General features: G+C 41.6%; 2 protein-coding genes across 5 annotated transcripts; both read right to left on the minus strand.

Moving 5' to 3' along the window:
* Nucleotides 1-1628: 1628 nt before the first annotated feature.
* colq (collagen-like tail subunit (single strand of homotrimer) of asymmetric acetylcholinesterase) lies at nt 1629-10574 on the minus strand. 2 transcript variants are annotated; one of them, XM_038711676.1, is made up of 17 exons: nt 10266-10574; nt 9601-9710; nt 9152-9259; nt 8292-8336; nt 8095-8121; nt 7177-7248; nt 6823-6885; nt 6693-6719; nt 6549-6593; nt 6380-6415; nt 6210-6290; nt 5768-5864; nt 5010-5140; nt 3697-3816; nt 3444-3570; nt 3236-3338; nt 1629-3129 (listed from the first exon to the last, which is right to left on the minus strand). In XM_038711676.1, the coding sequence occupies exons 1-17, from the start codon at nt 10360-10362 to the stop codon at nt 3060-3062; spliced, it is 1359 nt and encodes a 452-aa protein (XP_038567604.1). In that variant the 5' UTR covers nt 10363-10574; the 3' UTR covers nt 1629-3059. The 2 variants fall into 2 exon arrangements, with proteins under 2 accessions (XP_038567604.1, XP_038567603.1); XM_038711675.1 differs by having other exon boundaries at nt 3444-3585.
* An 808-nt stretch (nt 10575-11382) lies between these two features.
* hacl1 (2-hydroxyacyl-CoA lyase 1) lies at nt 11383-18874 on the minus strand. 3 transcript variants are annotated; one of them, XM_038711682.1, is made up of 17 exons: nt 18685-18873; nt 18288-18392; nt 18132-18172; nt 17956-18036; nt 17768-17840; nt 17540-17617; nt 17299-17393; nt 17090-17202; nt 16826-16961; nt 16197-16302; nt 15902-15985; nt 15641-15742; nt 15345-15499; nt 13106-13264; nt 12920-13027; nt 12619-12805; nt 11383-11641 (listed from the first exon to the last, which is right to left on the minus strand). In XM_038711682.1, exons 1-17 carry the CDS (start codon nt 18802-18804, stop codon nt 11609-11611), a joined length of 1776 nt encoding a protein of 591 aa, XP_038567610.1. In that variant the 5' UTR covers nt 18805-18873; the 3' UTR covers nt 11383-11608. The 3 variants fall into 3 exon arrangements, with proteins under 3 accessions (XP_038567610.1, XP_038567611.1, XP_038567612.1); XM_038711683.1 differs by having other exon boundaries at nt 18288-18412; XM_038711684.1 differs by lacking the exon at nt 13106-13264 and having other exon boundaries at nt 18685-18874.
* Nucleotides 18875-18997: the final 123 nt, after the last annotated feature.

Genomic DNA, 18997 nt, shown 5'->3' on the forward strand with positions numbered 1-18997 from the left:
CAACAAGCAAGCAATATATAGTAAATGTGCACAGGTGTTCTAGTTTGTGTAAATAGTGGCACTGAGCTTAAATAACACCATTGTATACCTTGTTGTCTGTGTGTGAGCATTTTGCATGCGCAGCAGCAGTTTGTCCTCTGCATGCCAGCCATTCCTGCCTATAGGTCAGGGATTTTCACTTGGCTCAGGCCAACAGCTGGGTCCCTGCCTGCTTCCTGTCCCTGTGCCCTCCTTTGCATCGCCCCTTCTGCCACAAAAGTAATGGAATGTCACACCAACCGGGCTGCACTAAAATAACCCCTTTTGTTGGAAAAAGTGTTTGATTTCACTTCAACTTAATAGCTGTGAGAGCTCAGTAGATCTTTCTCCCTCCAAGTTTAACTTCATGAGCAGTGTCTTTGAGAAAGGGAACAGTCAATCTAATACAATGTTGACCACAAACAGCTAGTAGTTCATAAATTAATTTGTACTTTAAACTGTTCAAGATTCCCAAACACCCTAAAACTTCACTTGGGGGATTCTTCTGTGCGTACAGCAGATCTTTTCATTACAGAGCAGTAGAATCTGGTCGGCCACTGCATCTCCAGTGACATTTAGTGCTGTACTGAGACATCTGTGGTACAAATCTGATTGGCCTGGTCAGGGGAATGCACATGATGGGATAAACACGCAAAGGTAGAGCTTTTACTCTGGGCATCTCAGCAGACAAATTATCCTGATGTGATTTAGAAAAGAAACACGGCATGCTAATAGAGTTATAAAGTCTAGCATCAAACATCTCTGCTGCAACACTGGCCGGCTGCCCGTGCCCCAAGCTGTGTAGCTGTGCCACATCTCCAGGCACAGACTCAGCTCTGAGGAGCTTCATCGAGACAGAATGAAAAGCTACAAAAAAACCCCAACATTGCTATGTCTGAGAAAAACTGAGAGTTGGCTGTGTGGTCTGTTTACTGTTTAGTCTAACGTAGCACTTTGCAAGGAGCTGCTGATGGCATCTTTTTTCCCCTCTATATATATTTTTTTTTACAGTGAGTGCTCTGAAAGAACATCAGTAGCATCACTATCACTGTTTATAGGTTTTTTCAACAGCCTCCCAATCACTGTCACCACTTGCTCACAACAGACAGGAAGCAAAGCAGCTGACCCCCGACTAAACCCTAAAGATGCATGTGCAAGACCGAGTGTAAAGCTTTCAATGATTTAAATTCCTCTTTTATTTTCATTTCTTTTTAAAATGATCCACAACTACTGTATAAATCATATCAGAATAATGCAACAAAATGAACTTTCACTACCCAGTCACAGTGCATATTATATTTCATAAAGCCTTACAGTACGTTACCACATGCATGTTATGTTTCAGCACTGTTGTGCATAAACAGTCCAGGAGCACAGGCAGAACATTCAACATAGGTTCCAAAAGGTATTTCAGTTTTGTGCATTGCACAGTTCATCACAACTAAGGTGTGTAAAACATACAGTACTTAGCTACACCTTGGGCAGAGCAAGACTGATATTTCTTAAGACACCTGCTATACTGATGAATGCAATCATTTACAAAACCATGTTTGACAAAGTGGAAGCATTTCACACTCATTAGCACGGTATCACAAAGCATGCGGAGACAATATAGTTAACAGTCTTTATCTTTAGATCACTTTTACAGAAGAATCACCTGACTACATGTAAGTATGGCTGAGAAAAAGGTCTCCCTTGGCACTGGGACTTATACAGTACCTTATGGAAAATGTCATCTTATATCAGCAAAGTCATTTTCACCTTTGGTGCCCAACACACAGCAGACTACATTTACACTGTTAAGTTTACTGATGAGTTTCTCTGTTGCTGTATATACCATAAGACAGAAAGACTGGATAAAGAGGTATTGGAGTAAATACAGTAATGACCATAGAACAGACTGGAATTGAAATTCCTCCACCTTTTAGCAGCTACAGACTATTCCAGCCTTTCTGTGCAGTGAAAAAATTAAGGACATAACAGTTTCAAGCCTTCACATACAGTATTTTTTTTCTCACTGAAGCACAGGCAAGAAACTCAGTCTTACCTAGAGGACTACGCCTTGTCGATACTTTAAAGCTCTTGTTTGAGTTACCTGTGTGCTTCAGCTTACAGTCACTGCCATTTAATATCACAAAGAGAGTAGTGGAGGATGCCTGTGAAAGGTCCTGTGTGGAGCTACATTACCTGTTGGTTCCTGAGAAATTTTTGGATTTATGAAACCTTGCCCAGACTGAATGTCCAGAACTGTCAAGAACAGTACCACCTCAAGCTAATGAAGCCGAGTCGGCCTCTGAAAGAGTGGCTTCCTGGTATAACAAAGTCAGTGAAATATTACACATGTATAATTCATGACCTATATCCACCTTTATCACCGTACATATTAATCTTATCATATGCCTGGTTTTACCTCCAAACCTGAAATTCTTGATGTGATATTGAGACTACATAGTGCGAACCTTATCGTGGCAATAAGTAAAGTGATGGGTTACATGCTTGGATAGTGACAGCTACTGTCATGACAATCCCAGCCTCATGCAAATGTTGTGCACTGCAGTAGAATACCTGAGGCCATGGCTCTGGATGTCCTACTGCCTCTCTTTCTCAACAGTAACTGGGTCAAGATTAATACGCCTCTGCAACATCTCCCACTGGCACTTTATTAAGTCTCTGCATGGCTGTCACACAGCTGTTACATCCAGAGGCTGATTCCGGTCCAATCGGGCATGGTGAGGAGGCCAGTCTTAAGTCCTGCTTGTTAAGACGGAGTGCAGTTATCCTGTGCATTTATGTGTTGGTGAAGGTGTTCCCCTCCACTGACCGATTATAACTCCGGGGAGCTACATGGCATCTCAGCAGCGATACAGAGGAGTTATATATATATATATATATATGTTTTGTTAGAATCATTGGCTGCCTCTACCTTTAGAGTCTCTCGCTTGGAGTGTTATTGTTCTTTTTTTTTGCATGAAAATATTCCTGTTGTCATGTGTCAAGCAAATAACACACAGAGGATCCCGGTGCACTGTCCAGCTTCCTCCTCAAGTGAAGTACTTGCAGTTTGTGGAGTCAATAACACAGTATGGTGTGCACTTGAGGTGACCATATGACCTGCAAATAACAGGAGAAACTACATTTTGGTCTGTTTCACATGTCAACAAAACACTTCACATACAGCAAAGAGTTTTGTGAACAGATAGTTATTTACTGTGCTTACCCCGGAAGATATGAATTACATGTCTGGTATCCAAAGTCCTTTCCATCACACTCCTCTGCCCCTTCATAGCGGTATCCGTCACCACAGTAAGCGTGTTTACACTCTGTGGTAAGGGGAGACAGCAGGGGTAGAGGGGTCATGTTATATGTGCACAGCAAAGTACAAGTAAGGAGCTACACAGACCACCTAACATGGACACATGACTTACTGACACAGCCATCAGTGACGACTCTGTTTCTGTCATCACACTCCTCCCCGCTGGAAATCTGTACTATCCCGTCACCACAGTAACCTTCATCATCAGGTGCGTTTTCCATGGACTGGAACGGCGACAACTGGAATGGAAAGGTCTTTTACAGAGTTTAAAAATCTTGAACAAAAAAGAAAATAAACGCTTGAAAAGTCACCACCACAAAAATAAAAATGATAAAATAATCAGATTTTGCTGCATGCAATGATACCTGGACTGGCAGCCAGCCATCAATGTCTTTGAAATAGAGAGATCTCTGGTCTTTACGGAATGCAAGAGCATTATCTGTGTGAAGGCGCTCCAGTTCTTCCTCATTGCTGACAACGAATATCTGAATGACAGGCAAAGTGGGGAAATGGTTTCAGTATTTAGTGCATTTTAAATTCCATTAAATGCAATTTTGCGATATTGAGCATCAAAATGTAATAACCCAGCTATGTGTTTCAAAGTAATATACATCTCCCCAGTAGGGGTACTTTAACTCAACTCAACATCAAATGTTTAACTCAATAACCCCAGGGTTTCTAAAAATTCGGAAGTGAAAATAACAGTTGCATGAAATCATAGATTTTATATACATACGGATTGATTTAAACATTTGAACATTTTAATTGTGTTTAGATTTTTTTCACTGAATGTCAAATGATTCAGTATTACAGTTTTTCTCTTTTGATTAAACACATTTCTTGAAATTATGCTTCTTTTTTTTCAAAAAACAAATGCACAATTTCTCGCCCAATTCCCCAAACAACCTATTTTCAGGTCAAAATGAAGCTCTCGACTCAAAACTATTCAATCCTGCTGAAAAACCAAACTATGCCCTCAGAGATGACACACATGCCCTCAAAAACACACACACACTACCACACAGTCTTACACTTTGGTGAGATAAATTCAAAACAACACCACCAAAACTGGTTATAAGTAATGTTGCTTGTGGTTCTCTCCCTCAAAAAACTTATCACATGATGAACACAACAAAAGGAATAACATGTGTAAACGTGCACATTTTTTATTTCTTAGTGTACTGTCCAGTAAAACACACCAAACAACAAATTATTCTGCCCCAGCATCCTGTCTTTTTATTCTGGGACAAGCCAGAGATTCTTATCCTCCACCTCCTCCTCTTCTTCCTCTCCCTACTCCCCAACCAACTCCGACTGTCCTTCTTCCTTCACCTCTTCCTCCTTTCCCTACTGCTCCTCCTCCTCCCCCTTCCTCCTCCTCTCTGGTGTCCTCTGCCTCTTCCTTCATGTCTCTCTGGATCCATTGTTCCAAAATTGAATGAACTGACCACATGGTGTATACGATGAGAGATGAAGGGATTTGTGTATTGAGTTTAAGGAAATGAGTGTGCTTTTTGAAAAATGGAGTTATGGTTTTGAAATTTTAATTCAAAAGCCTGGTTATAGTGTTAAAGCAATTGAGAAAAACTGTAAATGTAAAGGCCACATAACTGAATTACAAACATTACTAAATATTGTACATAACATACTGCATTTAATAGGACTATTAATTCCTCACCGCTGGTACTTTGGGATAGTTTCCTCTGGAAGGATAATCATCAAATGGAGAACTACTGAGAGAGCTGCAGCTACACTTCCCAGGAGGCCCTGGAGGACCACGTGCACCCTTTGTTCCAAGCATGTATAGTCCTTAACATATACAGTGAGGGAAAAAAATGAAAAGACACAACAGGTTTAGTTCCCAGTCACCGAATATTCCAGGCTTAGTAAGCTTAAGGGAAGTGTTGTTGAGAGTGTGGGCTAGAGTAGCTTAAATAAATACTGTAAGTCATGAAATGTACTATCTTTGATTAATCTATCAAGAAGCAAACACAATCAACTTATCTTACCCAGAAACCTGATCAAGATAACAAATGTCACATTAATTATCTGGTGACATAATACCTGTAAAACTGTAGGGAGGTTCGCCATCTGGGAATCTGTTTTAGCTGCATGATGTCATGACGACAGCATCTTGTTTCACCTCAGGAGATAAAGTTTCTCTGGTGCTAAATAAGACTACTGGTGTTACCTCTTACACTGGTCTAAAGTGTGCTTCCTTTTGCTGACAGGGTGTTTGATAGTCCTAACGCTGGCAGCACAGCTTTTTTCACACACTCAGAGATCAGAGAAAGTGCAGAGCTACACACAAACCCATCACTTCAAAGTGGACATAGGGAAATTCATGCCCTGACTGAGCAATATGTCACTTTTAAATCAGTATCCAGAAGAGTTTTATATCTGCTGGAGATGTCTACTCTGTTGGAAAGTTCTCACCTGTGGCAGGTGAACCAGGAGGACCAGGGTGGCCTGCAGGTCCCTGCGGGCCTGCAGGTCCCATAGGCCCAACGATGCCCGGGTCTCCTTTCACTCCCTGAAACACAAGCAAAACAACACACAGGGTGGTTAGACTTCCTTACATTATGTTTTAAAAATCAAATTGTTATAACTAATACTCATTCCTGAGTGTGTAACTAGACATTTTGAGCAGAGAAAAATGTTTTTTGCTTGAACATAAATTACATTTTTAAAAGAGAAATTATTAACACACCAAAACTACTGTTCTCAATCAATTGTGTGTGTTTGATATTATCCACAGTAATAATCTCCCTTATTGTTTTTCTGTCTTAAAAATGACCTATTTGTACCAATCCATTTATACAGTATTACTGTTTTAAAACAATGTAGCCAGAATGTTGCATTCCCAGAAACTCCTCACCTGCTTGCCTCTCTTCCCTGGTCGGCCAGTGGGTCCTCTGTTTCCTGAGATTCCAGGTTCTCCTTTTGGACCCATTTCGCCCTGCACAACAAATCAAACTCAACATTCAGTTTGGTCAGACTTAGAAAGTTGGAATTCAAAACTCCTTCTTGTTTGTATACGTTTCTCACTTTCTCTCCAAGCATTCCTGGGAAACCCATCACCCCCTGTGGACAAAGAACAGTAATATATAACTTTTTATATATAATATATAATATCATTTTAGATTATAAGCAGCATATATGCACTATAGTGCTACTACTTTCATTCACAGCAACCCTACTGATAAACACTGTCTACCTTGTCTCCTTTCAGGCCACTCTCACCACGATCACCTCGAGAACCCTGATGGAGCAGATTACAGTGTGTTACTTGACATTATGTCTAGATGAAACAGAAAACATGTTCATCAATATATCTTTCATTAATAAAATGGTCACATACCTTTTCCCCTTTATTCCCAAGTAAACCCTATAAGAAATAAAGATGTTGATGAATAAATATATAGATGAAATAAAGTAGTGTGAAATTGAGATCATCCCAGATGAAGTGTAGTTCATAATGTAGATAATACCCGTGGCCCAATTGGTCCTCTGGCTCCGGGCAAACCCATCAGCCCCGGGTCACCTTTCTCACCCTGACACAGAGGAAAACATTAGGAATAAGACAAATGTGGATTGGGTAAAATATTACCCCACACCAAAGATGATGTTGTGAGTGCAGACTTTGAATTGGAAGGTTCTTTTGCACTATTCCAATCAAGTATTTATATAGAAAAGGTTGTTTGAATGTTACATAACAGTATTTAATTGTACAAAAGAGGCTGAACATAGCTAATACACATGGACACTACCTTATATTTTCACTTACTGGTCTCATGTCATGTCACATATATCGACATCTACATTGTGAGATCTGACTTACTCACTTTGTGCCCACTTGGTCCTGGCCATCCAGCTGGTCCCTGCTTCCCAGGAGGTCCAGAAGGACCTGTCCGACCCTAACAGGAGATATCAATTTTATTTAACATGTAATATGATATATAGAAGTATCTAATATAAAAGGTTAATAAAACAATTGCTGCCACAGCTGAAATGAGGGCCTCTTATGCCTGTTTGCTTTGCAGGCTGCAAATGCAGGATTTGCTGCATAAGCTGACAGCCAGTTTGCTACAGTATTTATCAGACACTGCTGCACATGTAGGGGGAGAATGACTTTAACGAGCCCTGTCACTTTGCTCTCTTTAATTAAATGATGGGCTGTATATAGAACAAGAGCCCATGCTTGTGGGAAATAAAATGATTTATGACCTGGCTGAAGCACTAAGCTAAATTGCACTGCAATGCTCCAAAGCTGCTTGGTCAGGCCACCAGCCAGGGAAGCTCTCCCACTGGGCCACTTTTACTGCTCAACCACAGCCACTGATCATTTAGGAGGTCAATTCTCTTCTGCCTGCCCTGATCAAACACGGTGTCCTAGGCTTTCTAATAAAGCTGTGTGCGATCTAATACAGAGGGAGGGCCATCTGACAGGGAGGCATGATGCTTGGTGTCTTTGACGGGTCAAGAGGGAGGCAATCTGCTTCTGTGAGAGGAGACCAACAACATGTCAACTCCCTCTGCCATCAAAAACAGCCCATCTCAGCAGCTCTGCATCTCTTGCATCCTGTCAGTGTGTCTGTGCTATATCCTGTCAAGGTTGTACTCGCTCACAATTTCTTGATGTACACAACCAGACACTGGCAGCGCTCTGAGTTATAGCTAGGGAGAGCAGGCGGAGGCACGGTATCTCAGTTTGAGTAAATCCACTTAGCAGAGAATACGGAGTGATTAATGGAGACTCTCACCTTTTGCCCAGGTCTTCCGATTTCTCCCTGACAACAGGATGTGGAGGAGGGGACAAGGACATTAGTTATTTAATACACATCTTTCAGTCATGTGCAACAGGTCAGTTAAACTTTAGCTTACAAAACAATGAGTAGCCTGTAAAATGTATAATGAGCCACATTAAGGAGATTAGAACATGGGAAAGTAAACTGCTTACCTTTTCTCCCTTGGGCCCTCCTATCCCTGGTAATCCAGGTGGACCCTGATGAACATTAAAAAACAATAAATATACGGCATATACTCATGAATCACAAAGATATGAATCTAAATTACTTTTATCGTCCACAACATCTCACCACAAAGTCATGACTGCTCCTGGAAGCACAGCTGCAGTTTCAATTAGCTAAAGGCTGAGTGGCCACTATTGATTTAAAAAGTGCCTTGCGGGTCTGTTTTGATTTACTGAAACACTGCAGCAGCCAGCTGGGTGCTGTAACAGTCTGAGCTGGGCAATGCTTTAACAATCATTTGGTAAATCTACTTTTCACTTATGAAACGCTGGACTAACAGAGGAGCAGGGTGGATTTACCACAACCTATTGAACCAAAATGTCATAATATCTTTTATCACCACAGTATACACACATGCACACATGCTTGTGTTGGTAATCCCTGGAATTTACGCATCCCCGTATGCCTTTCCAGGCAGACAGCTCTTCGGACAGTTTCTGAGAATGATGTGTGGCGCACTGGCAGGCAATGGAAAAAGGCTATTTGTGTCTGAGCTAAATGTAGAGCGTTAATGGGCTGGTGTTACAAGGGCCAGAGAAATCCCCATCTCCTACTCTGCAGGAACCCTCAAGTTGGAGAGGAGATGGGGGTAATATGTTGTTGGAGAACTAACACCTTGAAACCATGCAGACCCAGACACAAAACAGACAGCCATACACTGACAGTGAATATGTAAGTCTAATTGTGGCGGTGTGTTGGAATGGTGTAATGACAATGCCAGCGTGGCAGATCTACAGTACATTAATGCTGGGATAACCACAATGTTTGGGAAAAGTCTGGATCCTACCTCAAGGCCAGGGGGACCAACAGGCCCAGGGGGGCCTCGGATGCAGACAGAACCTTTGTCTTCACTGCCTGGCCCTAACTCACCACCATGATTTGAAGTTTCTTCATTCTGTAAAATGAAAACAAAAAATAATATTCTGTGTTCCTTTTTCAGCTTTAACAAATGATGTTTGGATAGAAGAAAGTTAATAGAATTACAGTTTTACTGGTGTTGATAAAGTTTATGTCTGAAATTCATCCCATTCTTGACATAACAATTCGCAATGCACAGCAAAGGAGTCCTTAAGCCATTTCTTCCTGAAAATGGGTTCTACCATCTGAGTCTTCTGACCCCTGAATGGCAGTCATTCAGGGGTCAGAAGACACTAAGTTTGGGGCAGTTTGGATATCACCCAAGGACATATCAACAGTCAGATAATTCCACAATAAAGTCACATGACTTTGACTCACATGAGTGTAGCGGTGCCAAAGTGAAGGGGGTGGAGGAAACAGTGGGGGTGGAGGCGGACCCATTAAACAGCATGGGCTGAATCTCTTCTGCTGCTCCTGGGATCTGAGAGCTGTGCAAGGTGCGCATGCAGTCAGTCAATTCTGCAATAATTGAATGTGAATCCTGACCCTTTCATCAACATGAAAAGAGTAACGCCTAACCTTGTGACACATAAACATGCAAGGCGAACTGAGGTACATTTAATGTGACACATTGCCAACAAAAGCCTGTATATACAGTAAAAAAATGGACAAATCAAAGACATTAGAACATGCGGGAGCAGCATTAGTGACAGAGAAACAGGTGCAAACTATCAAATCATGAAACCCGTCCAGTTCCTAGAGCTGGACACAGATATGAGGTGCCTGTGTCTCTCACTGAAGGACTCGAGCTGGTCTCGCTATTTATAGAGGCATTTCCAGTTCACCTCATGGGTGACAAGAAAATAAAAACAAGTGCATTTCACAGAGACCATAAGCTCAAAATGAATCCTAAAACTTGACATTTACTATCCATGCTTTTACAGCCGAACACCTATGCATGCATAGTACTGTATGTACAGTACAGTCCAAACACACACACACACACACACACACACACACATAAAGACTCACAATATTCTTACCTGCTGGGAATGAAATAAAGCTGTCCAGAAAAGTGGATTGAGCCAGGCCATAACAAAACCACAGAGGCAGATAAAGTCCAAGTGTTAGAAGAGTCATGCTGCTCCGGATAGTTGCCTGACTTTATTTCTGAGCCACAGCAGCCCTCATACGTTGCCTTTCTCTCTCCCTCTGCTCCCCTCCCTCTCTGCTCGCTCCGTCTCCTTTACGCCCTCAGAAGAGGGTACGCCAACCAATGCCCATTAAATCTTTCCTCTGCATCGGTGTGCGCTAAAATTACAGGAGACAGCCCGCCAGCTGCCTCGGGTGCCAATATTAGATTTCTACTACTGCAGGGGGTGCCTTTTGTTGTTTCCACTCCTCTAGCAGGGGGAGACTTATCATGACTAACCCACAGTGGACTTCTGCAAGAGATTCAAATAGTATTGCATGAGGTTGTTATTTGTGCATAAGGAGACAACTTTACGTTTATCTGTATTTATTAGTACATTTTTTAATGCAGTACACTGTGCATTGCGGTGTCCATTTAATCCAAGCCAGATTGATTTTATTGCCTTGTCTGTCCCACAAAATTAAGTGTCTGCATTTCCAAAGAGGCTCTCTGGGGGATGGGAGCTGTAAAAAGCATAACATAAAAACAAAACAACCTATTGTGATATAAATATATATATAAAAATTGTGTTTCTATGTTTTGCACAGACTGCACTAGCACGAGTGAAAAAAAAAAAAAAAATCCTGCTTCATTTAGGTCTACAAGAGATTGAGTAAAGCTGATGATACACGGAGCAACTTTTAGAGCATTGTTGTTGGGCAATGTTGCCGTCAATGGTAATGAGTAAAAATTACTACCATAACCCCCCCCCCGCTATCCATTCAAAACATAGTCGGACTTGCCACCAGCAAGATTGCTCAAAAAATTGCACGTGTATCATCAGTTTATGTGAGTAAGCAACTTGATATAAATGAATACACTAACATTAATCTAATAAAAATCATTCCCACTCTGCACTTTCATTTTTTCAAAGCTTGCGTTGCATTAAAATACAAATGACTAACTATATACACTATGTACGTGAAAGACGAAAAACTGATATGAAATAAAGGAATAAAGAAGAAGAATTGTATGAGTAAAAATGTTTTATTGTTTTATTAATTAATTTGTTCATTTTAATACTACTGTGTAGCAAAAATCAATACAAATATTAAGTTATTTCATGGAAACAATCACAAAAAAACAAATCAGCTTTATATTTTCCCCAGTTGGAGTTTCCCCAGAAGAAAACTGCTGGTCACTGCTGTTCTGATAATGTTCTGGACAGAGGAGGAAGCAGATCCCTCTTTCAGGCTATAAGTTGGAGCGTGTGAGCCAAGGGAATTCCTGCAAACACAGACAACACAGAATTATATTAGACTGCCTTAGATGATAGAGCTATTTTATGTAACGGGCCTTTTGTGGCCCATATGAATGTTGAGTCCATTTAGTCTACACATTAAAAAAATAAATAGTTCATCTCTACCTATTGTCTTAGACTCAACTTTAAACCTCAATACGGATAACAGTCAGGAGACAAACAATGGAGGGCAGCACACCTGAAATAAGAGGAACTCAGCACCATAGATACAGCTCTCCATACAACCTTCAAACATGTCTACGAGGGGTTGCGTGGATACATTCAACATAAACACAGAGGGCCGTGCTTTCTAATTATGGGGACTCTGAAATAGAAAGGTCAGGTTGGTGTTAGGTGGAGGGATTGTGAGTGGAATACAGCAGTTCTGCAGTGCACCTGGAGTGTATGGATTACTCAGCAAGGCATGTTAGTCACATAGCCCTATAAGGATGATACGAGTGTCAAGTAAACACCAAGCTGTTTGTTGCTCTACACTAATCATGATTCTAATCATACATTTAATCACGCCTGGCTTTACTGCTGCGACAGTCAATGCCATCCAAGTCATTGCCCATCTCCCTTCTGTTCTAGTTCCTGGGAGTGGCCAGGTAAAAATGAAAGAGGTTGAATCTAACATGCAGCCTTTAGATATATACTGTAATGCGTCTAAGTGCTCAAGGTCATCACATCATGCCTGCAAGGGTATAAAATGTGGTATCATACGAGCCCTAAGATCTCAATCTTTATGACCCGTGGCAAGTTTGACCCTTTAAACCTGACTCTCAGGACGGAAATTGTGGACTTGGGCCTTCCAAACTTCACCTGTACGTGCCCATAAGTCTGGACATTTGGATTCAGCCATTGACATTTATTGCGAAGCTAAAGGATGGATCCTTTCATTTTGACCTGCACTTCTCAGGATAACAGACTCTACACACATATATTCCTGACATGTGACAGTTACCTGCTGTTTCCTGTCGGAGGAGGGGTCGATTAGCACATTTAAGAGACTCGGTCTCTCCCAGTCACTCAGGCTTAGTTGTAAAGCACTGCGCAGCTCCTCCACCGTCCTCACCAGGAATCCTTGACCCCCAAACGCTGTCATGACCTCATCATAGCGAGCCTCAGGTAGGAGGGTCACAGGAGGGGCTCTGCCAACCAACACAATGCCGTGACTGACTGTTCATTACACCACAGCTGCTTACACATAGGAAACCATAATAGTGAATGTATTATGATAATTTGGTCAATAATAGGTGACTCACATAGAGGTCAGATCTCCCATTTTTGCCATCTCTTTCCACATCTCAGGATCCACTCCGCTGTAAATTCCATTATTATTGACCACAATGATGACCACAGGTAGATTATACCTGTTCAAAAAAGAAAAGACAATGTGCGATTAAGTAGCAGTAAGTGTATATATCTAGTAAGTCAGGCAACCAACCCACCTGCACATGGTTTCAACCTCCATGCCAGAAAATCCAAAGGCACTGTCTCCTTCCACACAGACTATCCTTTGGCCTTTATGCGCACTCCTCTCCACAGTAGCTGCTGCTATAGCAAAACCAAGACCTACTCCCATTGTCCCAAATGTACCAGCATCCAACCTGCACATTGTCAGGGTTAGTAAACAACAATCTACTAAAATATATAGACTTGCTTTAGTCTAATAGTTGCCAACAATTAGTCTATTTTATTGTAAAATGCATCTTTACTGTGTTTTGAATAAACTGCTGCTAAGGAACAAGTGGTCCTAATCATTTGAAAAGGTTTAAAGCTCCCCGAAGTTATGCATTTCTCCATGAGACATGAAGGATTCCTATTTTTGCAGGAGACAACACAATTGCCTCATGCTGTGTGAGCCTGAATTTAGTTCTCAGCCTTGCACATATCTCTTCTTGTCATTTCAACAAAGATTATTTTGCAGAATGTATTAGTGATAAAACCTCAGCCTCTTAATTCAAAGAAATGTTTTCTTCATTAATTTGGTATTTAATATTTCTGTTTTTTCTGACTATTTACACTTAGTACACTAGTTTGATTACATTCTCAGAAGATCCTCTATTAGTATTTGTGGACAGGAAAAAAAAAAAAAAACATACATAAGAAGCCTGGGTGATTTATCAGATTCATGGTGTTTCCCTTAAAGGGACACTCCTCATTTTTTTCCAATACCACTGTGGTTTTGGTTTGAAACTCCTATGTGTTCAACACCTTATATTATCACTGTCTGTTAGCTCAAGTTTGGCCTTTCTAATAATCCCTCTATAGAACATGCATTGTTGTGAAGAGTTACATTGAACAAAATTATCAACGCAACACTCTTGTTTTTGCCCCCATTCATCATGAGCTGACCTCAAAGATCGAGACTTTCTCTATGTACACAAAAGGCCTACTTTTACTTTTACAGTTCACAAATCTGTCAAAATCTGTGTTAGTGAGCACTTCTCCTTTGCCGAGATAATCCATCCACCTCACAGGTGTGGCGTATCAAGATGCTAATCAGACATGTGCGCCTTAGGCTGGCCACAATAAAAGGCCACTCGAAAATGAATTGAGGGGGCCCGGAAACCAGACAGTATCTGGTGTGACCACCATTGCCTCACGCAGTGCAACATATCTCCTTCGCATAGAGTTGATCAGGTTGTTGATTGCGGCCTGTGGAATGTTGGTGGACTCCTCTTCAATGGCTGTGCAAAGGTGCCATATATTGGCAGTACCTGGAACACGCTGTCGTACATGCCGATCTAGGGCATCCCAAACATGCTCAATCTGTGACATGTCCAGTGAGTATGCTGGCCATGCAAGATCTGGGATGTTTTCAGCTTCCAGGAATTGTGTACAGATCCTTGCAACATGGATGTGGATGAATGGCACAACAATGGGCCTCGGGATCTTGTTATGGTATCTCTGTGCACTCAAGTCGGTTACGACGACAAACGGCAGTCAGGTCGAGACCTCGATGAGGACGACGAGCATGCAGGTGAGCTTCCCTGAGATGGTTCCTGACAGTTTGTGCAGACATTCTTTGGTTATGCAAACCGATTGTTGCAGCAGCTGTCCTGGTGGCTGGTCTCAGACGATCTGGAAGGTGAAGATGCTGGATGTGGAGGTCCTGGGTCTGTGTAGTTACACGTGGTCTTTGGTTGTGAAGCCAGTTGGATGTACTGAAAAATTCTCTGAAACGCCTTTGGAGACAGCTTATGGTAGAGAAATGAACATTCAATTCATGGGCAACAGCTCAGGTGGACATTCCTGCAGTCAGCATGCCAATTGCACGCTCCTCAAAAATTGCAACATCTTTGGCATTGTGCTGTGTGATGGAGCTGCACATTTTCAAGTGGCCTTTTATTGTGGCCAGCCTAAGGCACACCTGTGCAATACCCATGCTGTCTGATCAGCATCTTGATACGCCACACCTGTGAGGTGGATGGATTATCTTGGCAAAGGAGTACTGCTTACTAACATAGATTGTGACAGATTTGTGAACAATATTTGAGAGTAATAGGCCTTTTGTGTACGTAGAGAAAGTCATATCTTTGAGTTCAGCTCATTTGAAAACAAAAGTGTTGAGTTTACAATTTTGTTCAGTATAGGTTTTAAAACATAAACAGAGAACTGGTGCAAACACTTTTCACACAATTGAGAAGTGCGCCTTTAAATGCTTCTTCAATGAGACTGCCTTGCCTGTGTCGAGGTAGGTAGTTGTTCAACATTGTGCGTCCAATGTCCATAGTGTTTGCACCCTCACTGACAATGATACAGTCATGTGGCAGCAGCTGGGAAACATGATGAAACACTGTGTAGTAGTTCATGGGCATGGTTGGCTGAAGAGCGAGCGCCTGTGGAAAGAAAACAAATAATAATACAATGTACAACATCTAAATGGGTCTTCTAAATCAAATACAAAATTATTTTAAATTCATCGTGTGACACACTGATGTCGAGTAACCACATACAATAACATATCACCCTAAACCCACCTTTGATATTTTTGCATTGACAGCAATTTTGTCCTTCAATGTGCTCCACCACTCTGTATCGAAAGGATATTTCCAGCCATCTTTAAGGACGCACTCCAGGAGCTGAACCCCCGCCCCCCAAAAAAACAAGGAATCAAAGACATAATCATTTCCCACAACACACACACGAGCTGTTCTCTTACAGATACAGATACAGAACATATTTAATGCACATCAGGATATTATATCAAACAAAAAGAGTTTGTGTTGAGTTGCAGTTACCTGATTGACAGTAGCATTGATGTCTCCCAGGAGAGCAACAGCAGGCCTCACATTGTTCCCCATCTCCTCAGCACAAAGGTCAACCTGCATAGAGAGCACAGCTGTGTTATGTTATTACAGGACAACAGCAACAGTGAAACAGAGTACAGAAGATATGGCCCAAGAACTGCCCTGACATTACATTGTTAAAGTATTTACACCAACGCTGAAATTAGTAAGTAAATACACCATTATCTTTGTTCCAGTAAGGTATTCTTAACATTATTTTTGAAGGTGTCAAAGGCAACACTGACACCTGGATGATCTTGACATCGGGGTCAAATCTAGGTGGCAGACCAAAATGTAGCATCCAATTCAGCCTGGCTCCAAGCAGAAGCACAACATCAGCCTGGAGAATAGCTCTTGGTCACACAAACAATGGAGGAGGAGAGTTAAGACGATAGGGGAAAAACAACGACAAAATTAATACCACGTACACATGTGTGCAATATGCATGCACATAACTTTACTGAATACATACATTTAGTGTATGTATTCAATATAACTTTACATCTGAATAAAAAACTATCACTTGCGACACAAATTTATATTATTACATTGACGTCTATCTTCAATTTTCATGAGAGGGAGAGCCTCTTATTCTCCGGCACTCAGAGACAGTGTAGTATCAGCAATTTAAAAAGCTGACACAGAAAAGCAGCAGCCATTGTAGGTTGAGACTTCTGATAAAATGCTGCTTGGCATCTTTTGTGGCAAAAACTGTCTTATGGAAAAGTGTACATTATGCCGGATTTTGTAGATACCAAAATGTGTACATTTACTCCAGAAAGCCTGTGGTGAATTTGATGGATGTATGGATGTATAGATGGATAGATAATATTGGCTAAAATAAGTGTACATTTTTATAGTGAAAGAGAGACTGACCTCGAGCGGGCTGCAGCCACACAGTTGGGGTGATCATCAGGTAGGACCCCTTTCCCCATGGGGGTAGGCAGAAATGGCAGACCGCTCATTTCCACAAACGTCCTCAGAGCAGTTTCTGCTCGGCCATAGGCTGCACCTGTTGGGCACAGCAATTCTCATATCGTCATGACTTATCTAATGAACTACTTTGACTGACCGATGATGGAGGAAATGCAGTGGTTTCTCTCCAAAAGACATTGCAAATGTTTTTTGTCCTAGTGTTACCTTTGCCAATGATGACTAAGGGTCTTTTAGATGCCTTCAAGACAGAAATAGCTTTGGTGAGTGCACCGTGATCAGCCAAACTCACTGGTGGAGCTGGACAGCAGGACACAACTCTGCAGGAGAAACACAATTCTTTGAATATCTACAAGGCTGGACAGAAATTATAAAATGCAGATTATTTATTTAAAACTGCAAAAATCATAGCAAACCTGACGTTACTCCTGTCCACTTTCGCATTGACCATGTCCCCTGCAATATCCACATAACACGCACCTGGACGCCCATAGATGCTTGTGCGAACTGCCTATGAGCAAACAAACAGAGCAAAATTTAAAATCACATTTGTGTTAGTATAATCCAATTACACAATATCTTTTTAGTCTACTGTGATAAAGGAAACAAGACTAACAAGGACCAGACAGCAAATGTAACAATAAGCTGGTGTATTACTTTTTCTATCACTGAAGGGATGGCTTCAAGACTGCTGGGTCTAGCAGAGAACTTGCTATAAAGGCGACATGCTTCCACCTAGTAACAAATGAAAAACAGTGTCAATTTAATGAAGCGTCAACAGGCAAGAACTCCACATGAAGTGGATTAGGCGTGAGCAATGTACAATCCTGAGTCAAATTCCTCGTATGTGTACACATACCTGGCAATAAAACTGATTCTGATTACCTGAGGGAACTCCTGAAAGGCTCCTGCTGTTTCCTGGTTTTGATCCGAGGACCCTCCAATAACAACCACAGGCCTATGCAAAGGCAACATGCACTTACTACAGGATATGACCAGGGCCCACAGGAGAAATGTTAAAACTGCACACACTGCCAGCTGCATAACAGCACCATCAGTTTGTGGAGTCATACCAGCAGTTCATGTTAGCGTTGGCCATTCCACCCAGAGCATGAATCAGTCCAGGTCCAGACACCACCAGGCAGGCACCTGGTCTAGAAACAAATAACCACAGGGGACAGCAACACGTGAGATACAAACTGACACACCAGCTGCTGACATTATTCTGTTCAGTTCCTAAATGTCTTACCTCCCAGTGAGGTATCCAATGGCGGATGCTGCATAGCATGCCTGTTGTGTGACAGAATTCATTTTACATTAAAATATCATTGTAGGTGGGTTGTTAAGGATCATAAGTGCAGGTGAACAGCAGTGTTGCATAATGATAATAGCTTTATTGTTTTACCGCTTGCTCGTTGCGCATTCCCACATATCTGATCCCTGCAGCCTGTGCAGCCATGGCCACTTCAATGACGGGAACACCAACTATCCCAAACATATACTCCACCTTCTGCAGCGAGAGAAATTGCTCTTTAAGAAATCGACACTGAAATATAAGAGTTTTAAGAAGAGGTGCGGTTGTACAGCGCAATTAACTGCATTTGTAACTTCACATTGTATAAAAGCTTACACTGGACAGCGCTGCACTTGAACTCTAACACAGTTTTTTGGCAGCCATTACAAGCTTACACTGTTGAATTTAAGTCCAGACCACAGACTGTATATAAAAACGTCCAGACACAGCAAGTAAACTTACAGGATAGCAAAGCCTACTTCTTCGCAATGTTTGTTAACTGTCTTACCTGATTCTTTAGAGATTCAGCAATTAGCTGAGCTCCTGTCACTTCGTCCATGGCTATTAGCTGCGAATTATTACACTGTTGTGGACCTACAGAGACATAAGTAAGGACAAAAACTGTCATGAAGTGTTGCAACTGCTAAATCAACTACTTCGTTTTGGACTTGTTTGCTATCACCCGTCCCTGAATCCGCCCCATTCCCATCACTTCCGCGTTACAAGCCAATCACTGGAGCCACTAGTCGTGACCTAAACACGAAGCACAAGACGTGTACCCATCAGACACTGTTTACACATAAGTTTAAAGCACAAATAAT

This window comes from Micropterus salmoides, unplaced genomic scaffold (assembly GCF_014851395.1).
Source record: "Micropterus salmoides isolate LMB-PRFRI ecotype aquatic unplaced genomic scaffold, ASM1485139v1 Ms_hic_scaffold_11, whole genome shotgun sequence".
Taxonomy (NCBI): Eukaryota; Metazoa; Chordata; class Actinopteri; order Centrarchiformes; family Centrarchidae; genus Micropterus; species Micropterus salmoides.